At 34.1% G+C, this 14,737-nt stretch overlaps 1 protein-coding gene across 1 annotated transcript; it reads left to right on the forward strand.

Annotated features, from left to right (window-relative positions):
* The first annotated feature begins 6,743 nt into the window (after positions 1-6,743).
* Positions 6,744-13,776, forward strand: TAF5 (TBP-associated factor 5). The gene is made up of 19 exons (XM_088207797.1): positions 6,744-7,076; positions 7,970-8,051; positions 8,152-8,230; positions 8,317-8,414; positions 8,500-8,556; positions 8,741-8,828; positions 8,930-9,039; positions 10,479-10,586; positions 10,721-10,872; positions 11,275-11,385; positions 11,473-11,542; positions 11,614-11,653; positions 11,879-12,040; positions 12,174-12,250; positions 12,347-12,463; positions 12,780-13,045; positions 13,125-13,220; positions 13,310-13,382; positions 13,468-13,776. Exons 1-19 carry the CDS (start codon positions 6,904-6,906, stop codon positions 13,519-13,521), a joined length of 2,013 nt encoding a protein of 670 aa, XP_088063923.1. The 5' UTR covers positions 6,744-6,903; the 3' UTR covers positions 13,522-13,776.
* Positions 13,777-14,737: the final 961 nt, after the last annotated feature.

Below are 14,737 nucleotides of genomic sequence, written 5' to 3' on the forward strand. Positions count from 1 at the left end.
CGGCCGAATTCGGCCACACTCGCATTGGTCCTTGTCAGAAAACAACCCTAGGGCCCCCGGGGGGGCCAAAAATTACGGAAAAGCGGAGCTTACCGGCGGCGGCGCTCTCGGGTACGGCGGCTCTCCGGCGAGGTTCGTGTTTTGGTGATTCGGCTTTGGTCAACCTGTAGAGAAAAGAATGGTGATCACGGTGATATAAAAATTGCATCGAACGGAGGCCGGGAAGGACCTCGTCGGAGGCAAAAACCGAGAGGGGCGCGGCGGCGCCGCTGGGTTTCGGCCGCATATTCCGGCCGTTTGGCCGGGATTTCGGCCTCAATTTGGCCATAGGAGGAATCAGCGGAGAAAAACGAGTCGGGGGTATGAAATTTACCTCGGTCGGCGGTCGGAAATTTCCCCGGTGCGGCGGCGGGTGGCGGCGGTCGGCCTCTGGTTCGTCTTCTCCGGCGGGCGGCGGGCGGCTAGGGTTTGTGGTCTGGTGTGGGGGTTCTATTTATAACCCCTTGCCTTTTGATCACAGCCGTTCATTTCGTTTTAATCTGGGCCGTTCGTTTTTGATTGAATCTGGGCCGTCCGTGCGATTGAATCTGGGACGTCCGATCGCGCGATTGATCTGGGCCGTCGGATCGCACCCACGCGGATCGCCAACGTGGCTCCTTTCGGAGTGACGCGGTCTTGCCACGTGGCAGGCCCCGGTTGGCCGGGACTGCTGACCGGGCCTGCTGACGTGGCTGCTGACGTGGCCCCCCCTTTTTTTTTTTTTTTTTTTTTTCTCCTTTCCGGGTGCTACATATAATATCGCTCGCATAAAAAATGTAATCAACTGTTGTTATTCTTACAAAGTTTTAAGTCATATAATAATCTGAAAATTAAAATTTTGAAAGTAAATTACTTAAGTATCAAATTTTGTATAAATATGTAAACAAAATCAAGTTTGTACAGTAAAAAAATTATCTTTCTAGTATAACATAGATAACTGTATAAAGTAAAACTCAAAACCTATTGTTTGATATAGAGAAGAATAGATATAATATTGAGTTAAAATTTATTAATATTTTAAAAAATGTGTATTGATTAACACGGCAGTTAAATAGTATAAAAAAATTAAATATTTTAGTTAAAATAAAAAATTTGCCTATATTACCATATTAACTTATAAATAACCTTTTTTTATAATCTTTTGTATACTTTAACAATGTCAAATTTACATAATATAATATAGAAATAACATCTTAGGTTGATGTTTATTGCTTTTATCACTATTTTTGGTGGTATTAATTTGAATCATTGTTAAATCCTTTGAATTGCAATGTTTTGATTACCCAAGCCTATGAGTGAGGAAGAAAATGGGTAGCATGGCCCATGTATATATATACATATAAGTATTTATGTATTAGGGCAAGAGTATGATTGAGAAGGTATAAAAGGATGCACATGCCAATTTAATTTATTAGAAGCATAAATACATCACTTTTTCTCATTTGTACCATCTGAAATCAAAATATTAAAATCTTATTAGGATGTTATTATGTTCGAACAATATTTTCCTTGTTATATAAAAAAGAGACCAAAAAAGAAATGTTCGAAAATATTTCAAATTATTAAGCCAAACTGGAGAGCTGGCTACCTATATGGCGTGCTAGATTTATATATATATATATATTATAAATTTAATATATATCTATACATACACACAAGTTTATATTATAATATATAATTTAATATTAAATTATATATACTTTTTAAAGATAAATTAATTAATTGGTACTTTATATACATGCCTAGCTAGTAGGCCGAAACATGGAAATAATTATTATATCTAAATCATATATTATACAAAATAATCATGTCTTTAATTCTTTTTAATTAACAACGAATTTATTTATACGCTCCAAAATAATTATTGAAACATTAGGCATTCACGTGTGATTCCCTCGCGTGATCATCATCACAAACACCACGAACAATATACATCAACATATATAACCCTGGATAACGTTTTATATATATTTTTTTTCTGATCTAACTTCAACTAAACCTAATTTTAATTATTTAATCAATTATTCAATACCCGGTCCATGTTCTTAAATTGGACAACATTTTTAATTAATATTTTTTTATTTAACAAATAATATATTTTTAGTTTTAATTATTCTATAAATTGAAATTAGCTTTTGTGACAGAAGTTAAAAAAAAAAAAAAAAAAAGCCTAATTTACTGATCAAAATAATTGTAATAAATTATTTTAGGAAAATTATATGCGGCATTATAAATATTAAAAAAGAACAAAGGGAATTAAAAAGATAATGAAAGGCGAAAAAAGAGTGACGAAAGAAATAATAAAGAAAAAAGAGGAGAGTTGTTTTGGACCTTACATGGTCACATCGCGCATCATCTTGGTAAGACCCCAAATAATTCATAAAATACGACACCGCATTAACCCGTCTCCACTAGAGCGTCGTCGTTTTTTGTTTGGGCTTTTAGGTGGAACCTGTGGGTCCAATCAATACCTGTTGGGTTGTGGACACGTGTCGCGTTCACAAAATGCTTATTTGGTGTCTCAAGGTACTGTTCAATTGCCGTCACTGATAATTATAATAGTTTTAAATATTTTTAATAAAAAAAACTGTGACATGATTTGAGAAAGTAATGCTTAAAAATATTGTGAAGCAAACTATTAAAAGCATGAGCATATTTTTAACTAATATATTTAGAATTTTTATGTTTAAAGCTAATAAAAAATGTATTTTATCTTTAGTTTTTATCAAAATATTTTGAAAACGTATACACAGCAACCAAACATTACTTTGATTGTCATATCTCTCTCTAACTTTGTCATTAGGTGTTGTCCGCTCAATTCTCAAATATTCTTCACTTGGTTACCACATGTGTGGTCTCAATTTTTGAATATATCAGAAGCATTACCCATGTTTATGTTTTATATTAGAACTGAAAGTAATGGTGGAGTTAGTTCAATTGCCTACTCTATATATATATATATATATATACATGAACTTATAAATATTTTTTATATCAAATAATTAAAATATATAAATTGAATATTACTATAATAAAAATCGACAAAATCTAACAAAATTGTGATTAACGTTAGATAATTGAGAAATTTATAGTACAAAGAAACTAATTATAAATATAAAAATACTAAAATAATTTTAACAATTAATTAAATTTTAAATAAAAATTAGACAAAAAATAATCGTGTGACATCTAAAATAATTACATGAAATTTCAAATTAATTTTAATGAATGATTAATGGTACAATATGCACCTATATCTGCTCATATAAATATATGCATATCACTTGAGAAATTATTTTTCTTTTTTTTTTTTCCATTACAAAGAGAGAAGAAAAAAAAATGTATAATTTATACCTTATTAGTTGGGCCTAAGTTGTATCACAATTATTGAGGAATAGATATCTTTATAGGTAAACAGGTGCTTCAACAAGGTAGATGATTCCAAATAGGGTGTGATAGGCTAAGGAGGCAAGACGATTCATACAAATATTAAATAATAGCTATGAGAAACTTGAATTTCCTAAAGTTTATTAAGTAAATCATATATCTAATTCACAGTTGTATGACAATGAGGTTAAGGGTTAATTAGGTATTGAAGTAACTGGAACATGCATAAAGAGCAAGCTCGATGATGAGTTTTCTGACGTTTGATGCCCAAGCGATCTTGAGCCTCTCTAAGACACCGAAGCTCATGTGATCCAAGCATCTCTAGTGCCAGTACCATACATAAAATCGATAAGTCAATGACCATGGGGTTCTCTAATGAGGTCGCACAATTACATTGCCTTAGGGGCCACAAACAATGTAACCATCTTGAAACTCTAAGGCAGTACATATAATACTTATGCCATAAGGAGTCTTAGTGTAGTGATCCTCGTCATGGATAAATTTATTCATTTTCTTCTAAAGAATCCAAGCCATAATTAGAAAAATGACTTTCGAGCTGGCAATCTCATGGGTATTGATGATATTATAAAGATTTGACTTGATCCACCAATCAAAAAAAAAAAAAATTGATTAGTAAAATTATTATAGATTAAATCAAGCCAAACTTGTTTAAATATGGTGCAATCCCGAATAGCATATCAAAAACTCTCATTATACCTGTTGCATCTAAGACACATGTTGTTATTGATAATATGACGCTACCTCTATTTTGTGTTCGTCAAAAGACGATTGGAAGTGAGAAGTCATACGAAATTTCTAACATACTCAGACATATATAAAGTATAAATCTTTTTTCAAATCTCATTGGATAAGCTCTCAAATGGGTTGACAAGGAAGAAATAAGTCAATTTAATAAACATGTTCTAATATTTTGAGTTAGCCCAAATCAGTTTGTCAACAATGTTCTCCTCAAGACTAAATCTAGTATTGACAATATCCTAGTAAACTTTTAAGGGCAAAATATCATCAAACTCTAACCAACACCATGAACCACTAGATTTTATAGGAGGCATCATTTCTCTTAAGATGATGGAATAAGATGGAGGATCTTAGGTACAAGAGCAAAGGTTTGTTGTGGACCTAGATGTCTTTTCAAAAAGAAATATACTCCATATTCTTGATCTCCTAAGTAAGCCCACTAGGATTGTCTGAGCATCATCTGACTTACTTGCACTAAAAACAAAAGTCGATAGGGGTAAGGCCTCAACAACGTGCCCGTATGAACCGCTGGGAAAACAAATAAGATGGATTCCCTCATATTCAACTTTGAAGGGTCATTTATGTATTCCAAATTTTATAGGAGGGGCTTTAATATGTTTAGCTCGACATATATCCTTACAAACCTCCCGCGGGCAATCAATGAAGTTGTAGTACCGATTATTAAGACACAACCAAATTCAAGACTCAGTCTATTTTTAAAAAAATATTTAACAAAATATTCTATACTTAGCTTAATAAATTGGTTGATGAGTACTTCTTCAAAGTCAAAATTAAGACTTCATGGCCTTGCAATGAGGTAGAGTTATGTTAATCCAGGGTCCTCCATACCAAATAAAAATCACTAGCAAAATTAATAAGTTGGAAGATGCATGATATTTATCGTAGCTTACGTAGTTTTTGCTCAAATATTGAAAGCTCACTTTCTTATTAAATAGTTTAACAACTAGTGTAAATTGTTAAACGGTTCGGATGTGTATATATATAAGAGCTTTAATCATACTCCTCATTGTCAACTGCTTCATGCAATATTAAGAGTTTGTTTTAGTTAAACATCAAGTTTGTTGTTTAACTACTCTTTTACAATGATTACATCTTCCAATAATATAGTTTTCTATACCGACCTATGGGAACAAAATAAAAAGATTATAAGTAATATCTTCTACCATTGCATATGGATTACCTTGATTATAGAGGCTTGTGCCTTCGGGGTGGTCATTTATAGTTGTAAATTGTATGATGATTGGTCTTCCGTAACAATTAAGTTATATGATGATCGGTGTTCCTCAATGGAGGTCTTTTTTTTCATATTTAATTTTGGAGAAATCCTTTTTTTATTATATAAGTGGAGTATTTAAAAAACTTGGTAACATGTGTTTATTCATTTATATTTAAAATTTTAGGTAGTTAAATATTAAAAATAGTAGATTAACAAAAAGAAAATTATTCTAAAGGTTCAATAATTTTTTAAAAGAACATAAAACAAATATTTCCAAATGAAAGGCAATTACGTCTGCTATCATGACCTAATCCAGTCACTGAGCGGGCCGCGTGGTTAGCTGGCTTGTAGCTCTCGTGAGTCCAATAAGTTTCGGTCAATTTGCGACCCGTGAGGCAAGTGTCAATTGTGCAACACACAAACAAATTATTAGTTTGGAAAGTACAAACAGATTTGTGAGAGTCAAATCAATATATATATATATATATATAATTAAACAAAAAAATGATACATTTCATTTCTCTTATTCTTTTAAATAAAATATATAAATAATACAATTATATGGGTACTAAATATTATTTATTTAAAATTTAAAATATAAAAATATAATTATCTATATCACGTAAAGAAAATTTTAAAATTATAACCGGGTGTAATAGGGATAAAGATCTAATCTAAATATAAAAGTTTTGGAATAAATTTATTTACTGTAAAATTTAAATTTATTTGATACAGTCATTAACATTAACGTTGTTAAATGGACTGTCTAAAATAGTAATGGACAAAAACCCATTAGCTGTCAATTGAAATTTTTATATTTTTTAATTACAAAGGTGGCTATGATTGAAACAAGTTCATTGTTTTTATATAAATTATTTATAACATTATAGATACTTCAATTAAAATATCACGAAAATATTTATTCAAATAATAAAAAATATTAACACAGGAGATTCTAAACTTTTTTCAATCTTCATAAAAATTACATTTTTTTAAAAAAAAATAAACTAAATATGAATTTACAAATCAATGTTATAGTATTTTCTTAATTTATTAAAAACATAAAAAATATATAAATAATATTAAAATATCATATCACGTTAATGTTCAAGAAAGTAATTACATTATTTTATGTTAAAAACTCAAATTAGTTTCATAGCCCATTTTGTAATCCGGACTTGTTTTATCTACCCATAAAACAAAAATGGGTCGGTTACTTTGGGCCCCACACTATTCCTTTATGTACTGCTCGCCCAACGTTTCAAGGTCAGTCCATGGGCCTCAGTCCATTACAAGTTCACAGCCTCAAAGGGTTTTCCCCTTCTCTGGGCTCGTCAGTTTGCTATACAAAATCCCTAGACGACGACGACGGTAGCAAGCGGGAGAAAGAGCGAGGGCGAGGCGATTTGCTGGCAGATGTAGCAGAGTAAAACATATAGGAAGAAGAGGAAGTGTAGAGAGGGTTTGAGAAGGAAGCGAAAATGGAGGGCGAGCAGTTAGACGAATTCGTGTTGGCGTACCTGAGGAAGAAGGGTTTCAAGCTTGCTGCCAAGGGCCTCGAAGAGGATCTTCAACAAAACAACAGCAGCAGCAACAAGTCCATCGATTTTCAGAACGATCCTGAGCTCTCCAAGTTTTTTCGCTCCTTCTCCAAGTAATTATTCTCTTCTTTCAACTGCAATATCGTTTTGATGCTCACGGGTCCATGCGCTTCAGTTTTGAGAGAGTTGGAGTCGATTTGAATTCTATTTATCTTCTTATGGAATTTCCGCACCTTAGGGTTTCTTACTATCGATTACTGTTGTGCCTCGTGACATTTTAAAAATTGGAGAGAAGACTACATTAATATTCGACCCCATTATGGCATGCACATAAAATCATCTTGTTAAGCGAACAAATTCATTGTGATTGTTGAATTATCCACTTTCCAATTATATCGTTGGTGACTTCCATGGCATGCCCCATAATAAGCATGGAAATTCTGCCGTAGACACTCGAACTTGCTGTTTTGTAGTTATGAAGCGTAGGTGAAGTGTTGTATATTTTCTGATTGCACTTTGTAGCCTATATTATGTCTTTATTCTCTTTGCCGCCAACCAGTGGTTGAGCAGACTATGTATTTTTCTTACTGGTTACCTTTCACAGCTCTTCTTACTTTGGTTATTATCAGTTAATTACACTATGGCGGTGCTCACTTTTTTCTACGAAATGTTTTGTGAAATCACTTCTGCTTTTGGTATCCATTGGTCTGCAGTGGTGGCAAAAGGGGTTTATAACAGGGATCCTGCTTTTGAATGGCTCATATGCATTTTCGTCCTAAATAGATATGGATCTTCTTGTTACCTATTTTTTGTCAGTAATTTGCATCCGAGTGTGTTTACTAAATGAGTCATGTGAAAAATTGCCCGCCTCACCCAGATTATTCGTACAGACATTCATTTCTCAAAGAACTTATGAATTGGGTATAAAAGAACCAAATTAGATACAGTACATTGAACTTATAGGGACTCAGTAAGGTGGCCATCTTGAATGATTATTGCTTTTCAGATCAGAGGATGATCCAGGACGGTACCAGGATGGATATAGCAAACTGAGGGCATGGACCTATGGATTATTAGATCTGTACAAGGTGACTGATGATAGAACTTGTTCCTTAAATTTTTCCTTTTAGAATCATTGCTGCACTAACTCATGCTTTAGTTGCATGACTTGTCTTTTGCATTGTGCAGCATGAGTTGCTTCGTGTGCTTTATCCGGTTTTTGTTCACTGTTTCATGGATCTGGTGGCAAAAGGGCATTTGCAAGAAGGTTTGCCTTAGAGTTGCAACTTTATGAGGTCACTGCTTGGCAAATTTTATATGTAACTCTTGTATGACTATGCTCGATATCTACAGCTAGAAACTTCTTCAATAACTTTCGAGAAGATCATAACATGATGCATCTTAGAGATCTTCAGAAGTTGGAAGGTGTTCTTTCTCCACATCATCTTGAGGTTAGTTAGCACCCTAAATCTTCATTTCAGATGTAATATCTTAAAATTGTCATCCTAAAAAATCTGATGGATATGTACTTAATAGGAAATGGAATTTGCTCGTACTCTAAGGCAAAGCAAAGTTAACATCAAAATATGTCAGGTAATTTCCTGGTCCGCCAGGCGGTTTTTAATATTTACTAGTGTGTGTGATAGATATTGTAGGTGATTTTCCCCATTTACTGTTTCTGTTCACAGCTGCTTGATGGTTAACATTTCAATATGGTGGCATTATATTTATCAATTCATGTAAATTGCTGATATCTGGTTGCCCACAAATGTGCCAGTACTCCTATGAACTTCTGCTGCAATTTTTACACAGAACGCATTCCATTTTAATGCTTGGTACTATCAATGAACGTATTAACTTCCAAGGTAAGCTCACTTTTCAATACAATCCCATGTTTTATATATGAGTTTGATAAGTTTGTTGATGCTGATGCATGTTTGGTACATCTGACTATTTTTCTTGGCAGTTTCCCCTGGACAGCCGAGCTCTCTTTCTGATGATGCTGAGGCTATAACGCTTACAGGAGGTTGTCAGGATGCAGCTACACAGATAAATCAAAAAGAAGTACATTGGGGGGTATGGTTTCAAGGAGGTGTTTGAAATTAATTTCTATTTGGTGTTGCATAGATAATGTCCTCAATGCAGAAGTGTCACTGGAATTTATGCAAATATATATTATTTTCTTCCATCATCTCTGAATTGATACAAGATTTTCTGGAAAATAATATGGGTTCATGTTATCATATGCTACTTGGTTAGGTGTTGTTAGTGAACATACTCGGACACCATACTTATAGGTTAAACTAAGTGCGAAAATTAAAAAAAGAGCACAGTTTTTCATGGTTTGGCATTGCACTTGCTTCCACAAAGCCACCTACACTGGAAAAATTCTCTCTTAAAGCTAAGGTTTTTCCTTTATAATTTATCTCGTTAATTGAGGATAAAAATTAAAAAATCCACAGCCCTGATGTACGCACAAAATGAAGCTGAGATTAAACATGAATAATTCAAAACCTGTTCTTGCTTGAAGGTCATTTTGGACAATATTCTCTCTGAATGGGAGCTGCAAACTCAACATTGACTTTCGAAGAAACTTGGATGCTTCGTGAAATTGTTGATAAATAATCATGTTTTTATATGTTAAACTATTACCATGGACAATTGTTGCTTTTGATGCAAGATCTGTTCTTTTGTTTAAAGCAGAGCTTTATTATTTTTTTGAGATAAAAAGTATAATGTATATTCATTAATTACAAGCACCAAAGGAGTACCAACTCATACGCAAAAGATATTTTACACATCAACTAAAACTTCGATAAGGTTACCAAAATCCTTCATCGAGTACGAATAGTTACTGGTAACCAAACAACTCAAAATTTGATACCATCTATCCCTACCCCTATCAAAAAACCCTTTTGTTTCTTTTTCCCCACCACCCAAAAAATTGTATGAGGAATGAGACACCACTCACCCCTTTCCATGTCCATATCTCATCCCTTACACTACCTGACATTGCCCAGCTGACACCCAAAATCCCATATACCATGCTCTTTAACTATGACGCTTGAGGACATCGAAGTAAGATATGGTTGCAAGTCTCTGTAGAAAGAAAGCATTGTTATGTTTTCATATCAAATGTATATAGAGTGATTTTTTTCAGTTGTGAAACCAAAATTGGTTGCAATATTTCGAAATCCTACATTTATATGAGGTATCCATAAAATATGAAAAATTTATTTGTGTTTCTCTCATGTCATGCCAACCAAGTCTTATCTAATAAGGTTGGACTGCCTTCATGTCCTAGCCGGTGCCTGTATTCACCATAACTGTTTTGAGTCATCATGTGTTATCAATTTGTCATTAGAGGTTTCTTTCTAATGGAGTTATTGAAAATTAGCACTTGAAGTTCACTCCTTATGAAGCCTTGCAATAATGTGGGTCTGTAATTGCTGGGTGGATATGTCCTTAGTTCAACAGCTGTTTGAAATGAAACCTAACTATAATTTTTGTCACAGCTGCTTGAAGACTCTATAGAAGATCGCTTAGACAAGGCAGGGGGTTTGCTTTCAGATTCTGAAAAGCCGGACGGAGAGAACAAAGAGGGAGACTTGGATGAGAGTAAGGTGAGTTTGGCATCCAATTGTACCTATTGTTGATTGCATTTATTATGCCAACATTCTTTTTTCATATTATTGTACATGACTGACTTTAGTTTACAATTTTCATACATGTGTACCACTGCATTGATTGGTTCCAGAAAAGACCAGTAGAAAGTGGGAAGCAAGGTACTTCAACGAAAAAGTTAAAAAAGGATAAAGCTGCTAATGCAACTGCTAAAGCTGTGCGTCAGGATGCCAACACTCAGTCTATGGCACCACGAGTCAAGCCAGAGCTTACTTTGCCCATAATGTATGTTGAAGAATTCTTGTTTTGTTTTCTGTGTATATGCTTCTTCTGCCAGGATATGCCTTCTAAGCATTTGCAGATTGTTAATAAAATAGAATTGGCATGTAATCTATTAAACCTGGAACCAACTATTGCATGAGTATTGATCTTGCCTTTTACCCTAGCACTACTACTTTGATTAGAAGCTTGTGGGTTCCTCTTCCTGTTATCATGATACTTCTTAGCCGGTTATGTAACTGCACTTGAGAATTTGCACAATAGATTCTAGAGTCTAGAGCAGCAATTAATTATCTCATTATTGCTTATATACCTAATTTGTGCACAAGGACTTTTAGATGAATTTGGTTATCAATTTTCAAAATACTGAAATCTGCTGCATGCTATTGATTAACCTCATTGCTTCAGATCAACAGAGGTGGAACAGTCCATTCTTGAAGATTTAAGAAACCGTGTGCAGTTGAGCAGTATTGCGCTGCCTTCTATCAGCTTTTATACATTTATCAACACTCATAATGGGTAACTTTACTGATGAAGGTTTTTTATTTTGAGAAAATAATTTTTACGTTCTGATTGGTTGCTTATCATTTTGCTTTTACTTCCCAGTTTGAACTGTTCCTCAATATCTCATGATGGATCTTTGGTTGCTGGTGGCTTTGCAGACTCGTCGCTTAAGGTATCCCATCTTGTAATTTTTTAATATAAATTTGATGTATGTTCGTTGCTAACTTCAAATTTACACGTTAGGTTTGGGACATGGCAAAGCTTGGGCAGAAAGCTTACAGTTGTAAGTCTATCTATGTAAAAACTGGGTTATCATATGTATGTCTCCGATGTATATTTCCAATTTTGTATCCCGTTATGGGTGTTGTAAAGTCATCTCTTTCTATAATTCTTCCAAGTCCAATTTATTTATTACAAAAATAATTGGGAATCCCTTACCTGTAATCATATTGAAGTTTATTTGCTTCATTTTCAATATACAAAAATGTTCATGTGGTGCGGGTGCCAGCTGTTTTGCAGGGTGAAAACGATAGTACTAATGAACATGTGATAGGGCCAAGTGGTGGAAAAAGATCATATACACTCTTCCAGGGTCATTCGGGACCTGTTTATTCAGCCACTTTTAGTCCTCTTGGAGACTTTGTGCTTTCTTCTTCAGCAGACACAACAAGTATGCTCTAGTCTGGCCTATGCATTACTGGCTATATCCCTCTTTTGTTTTTCCTTGCATATATGAATAATATTTGTATCATAGAATTAAGATGTATTTGTTAGTGTAAAGTCTCCCACATTCTTTTCTGCAGTTCGGTTATGGAGTACAAAACTGAATGCAAATCTTGTTTGCTACAAGGGTCATAATTATCCTGTTTGGGATGTTCAGGTACAATGATTCAAATTGTTTTCAGTTGTTTATTTTAAAGTGTTTCCCTTGTCCCGTTGGAGCAGAATTGTTGGTATGTTCTTATTCATGGTGCAGTTTAGTCCTGTGGGGCATTATTTTGCTAGCTGTTCTCATGACCGAACAGCAAGGATTTGGTCTATGGATAGAATACAACCTTTGAGGATAATGGCAGGTCACTTGTCCGATGTTGATGTGAGTCTCTTTCTCTCTTTCACACACACAAAACACACATTTTAGACGCCCAAACCCAAAATGATACATTAAAATATATGTTTTTTCTTCTTTCTCTCCAAAAAGAAAAAGAAAAGAAAAAGTAAGCCTTGTAAATCGGTCAGAATATTAACATCAACCTTTTGAATTTGATGCTTAAGTTTCTTAGAAGGCCAATTTTCTTATTCAGCCATTGAAGATGAATTTAAATTCTCATTCAATACATATATCATTTTCAAATGTAACTTTCTGGTCATTTAAACTGATTACACTAATTGGGTGATATCCTCTTTTTCAGTGTGTGCAGTGGCATGCCAATTGCAACTATATTGCGACAGGCTCTAGCGACAAGACAGTTAGACTTTGGGATGTACAGAGTGGGGAGTGTGTCCGAATTTTCATTGGTCATAGGAGTATGGTACTGTCATTGGCAATGTCACCTGATGGCCGATATATGGCGTCTGGCGACGAAGATGGTACCATTATGATGTGGGACCTTGCAAGTGGTCGCTGTGTAACACCTTTGATGGGTCACAGCTCATGCGTGTGGACACTTGCTTTCAGGTTTCAATTTCTGATCTTGATCCAAGTGAAGGCAAAATCTATCAGTTTTTAACAATTTACTTTTGTTTGGACATGCCAGTTGTGAAGGTACACTCCTTGCATCTGGCTCTGCAGATTGCACTGTAAAATTATGGGATGTAACTACAAGTTCAAAGGTCTCAAAGACTGAAGAAAAGTAAGCTCGTCCCTTATTACCTCTTCTCTGAATGGAGCTTTTTGGTAATGTTTGTGGAGATTTGACATTTCATTGGTTTGAATTAGCAGAAGTGGAAACCCAAACAGACTGAGATTGTTAAAGACATTGCCAACCAAGTCAACACCAGTCTACAGCTTGCGGGTAAGTGAGCAAATGCCACAATTATTTTCTATGCAATTACTCGCTCACTGCATGGGATCTAACTGTTTCAATATTTTGAGGACAGTTCTCTCGAAGAAATCTACTATTTGCGGCTGGAGCTTTCTCTAAGAACACGTAGAGCATTGATCGAGTTGTGAGATGTTATTCAAAAGCTGCGGAGTTGTCAGCAGTGGTTGGAATCGTGGACTGCAATTGCACCTTGAAACAGTGTATTATTGATTTGCTGGCTCTGTTTATTACGTACGGGTTTTGCTGGTTGTTTACATACATTCAGACATTAAAATTGTATTATTAACTCATTCAGGAGAAATCGTAATGATGTGTGTACTTGGCCATAATAAATAAGACTTAAAAAAGTAGAAATTCAAGATGAGTTGTGGCACAAATTGTCATATGATGTATTAGGAAACAGAGAAAAAGATGACCCATAACGTCATGGATGATTGAATTTACTTTATTTACTTTTTGGGAACAAGAATGATTGAATTAATCACTCTGAAAAACTAAAAAGTAAAATGTAGTAATTTTGAGATTACTGTATTCATTTTCTATGTTAAATATTAATATCTTAAAATTTTTAAATATTATATTTACTTAAATAATAAAATTAAATTAGTAAAAATAAAGTGCAAATTGACAGCCATTGTAGAGTTGCAAATCAAGCAGAGGGTTTACGAGGGGGGATCATTGTTTAGTTTTTGCAGAATTCAAGGTATTAACTGCGAGTCACACAAAATCAAGTTAACTTACACGCAGTAAATAACAAAAAGTGTTGTACTTTCGGAAAAGAAACAGCTAAGTGACAAAATGATGATGGTGAGATGGTACTTGCCATTTCAAAAAGATGATCACCTTTTTTTATAAATAAAAAATAAAAGAAAATCTAAATTGATGGCTACGTCAGCGGATTAAATAAACTGTTCAATATATTATTATGAAATAGACCATATTACCGTTAAGATTATACTATTTAGTGATTTTAAAACCTCAACAGAAGAAGTCAATGTAGTCAAAACCCTCTTCCTTTGTAGGGAGAAGAGATGATGATTACTGGAGAGTCAAAATCCAAAATAAAATATCTACGCGTACGAACGATCGAATCCCTCTTCACCAGCGTCTCCTTCCTTTTTAGCAAGGTACACTTTTCTACGACTTCTCAATATTGTTGCTGATTAATTTGTACTATCATCGTACTATATGCTTCTTTATCTCTCTCTTTTTTAAACAATAACTAATTATAGAAAATCAAATTTATATAGTACGAACAATCAACATTTGATTAATTTGTAAATTTTGGAGGTATTAACACACAAAAATAGTCGATCCACTATCAA

Source organism: Carica papaya, chromosome 7 (assembly GCF_054855325.1).
Source record: "Carica papaya isolate Zhongbai chromosome 7, ASM5485532v1, whole genome shotgun sequence".
Classification (NCBI taxonomy): Eukaryota; Viridiplantae; Streptophyta; class Magnoliopsida; order Brassicales; family Caricaceae; genus Carica; species Carica papaya.

Coding starts and splice junctions, on each gene's coding strand:
- TAF5 (XM_088207797.1), top strand. CDS start 6,904: ATGGAGGGCGAGCAGTTAGACGAATTCGTGTTGGCGTACCTGAGGAAG. Junction 7,077..7,969: donor TTTTTTCGCTCCTTCTCCAA/GTAATTATTCTC, acceptor ATTGCTTTTCAG/ATCAGAGGATGATCCAGGAC. Junction 9,040..10,478: donor AAAAAGAAGTACATTGGGGG/GTATGGTTTCAA, acceptor TTTTTGTCACAG/CTGCTTGAAGACTCTATAGA.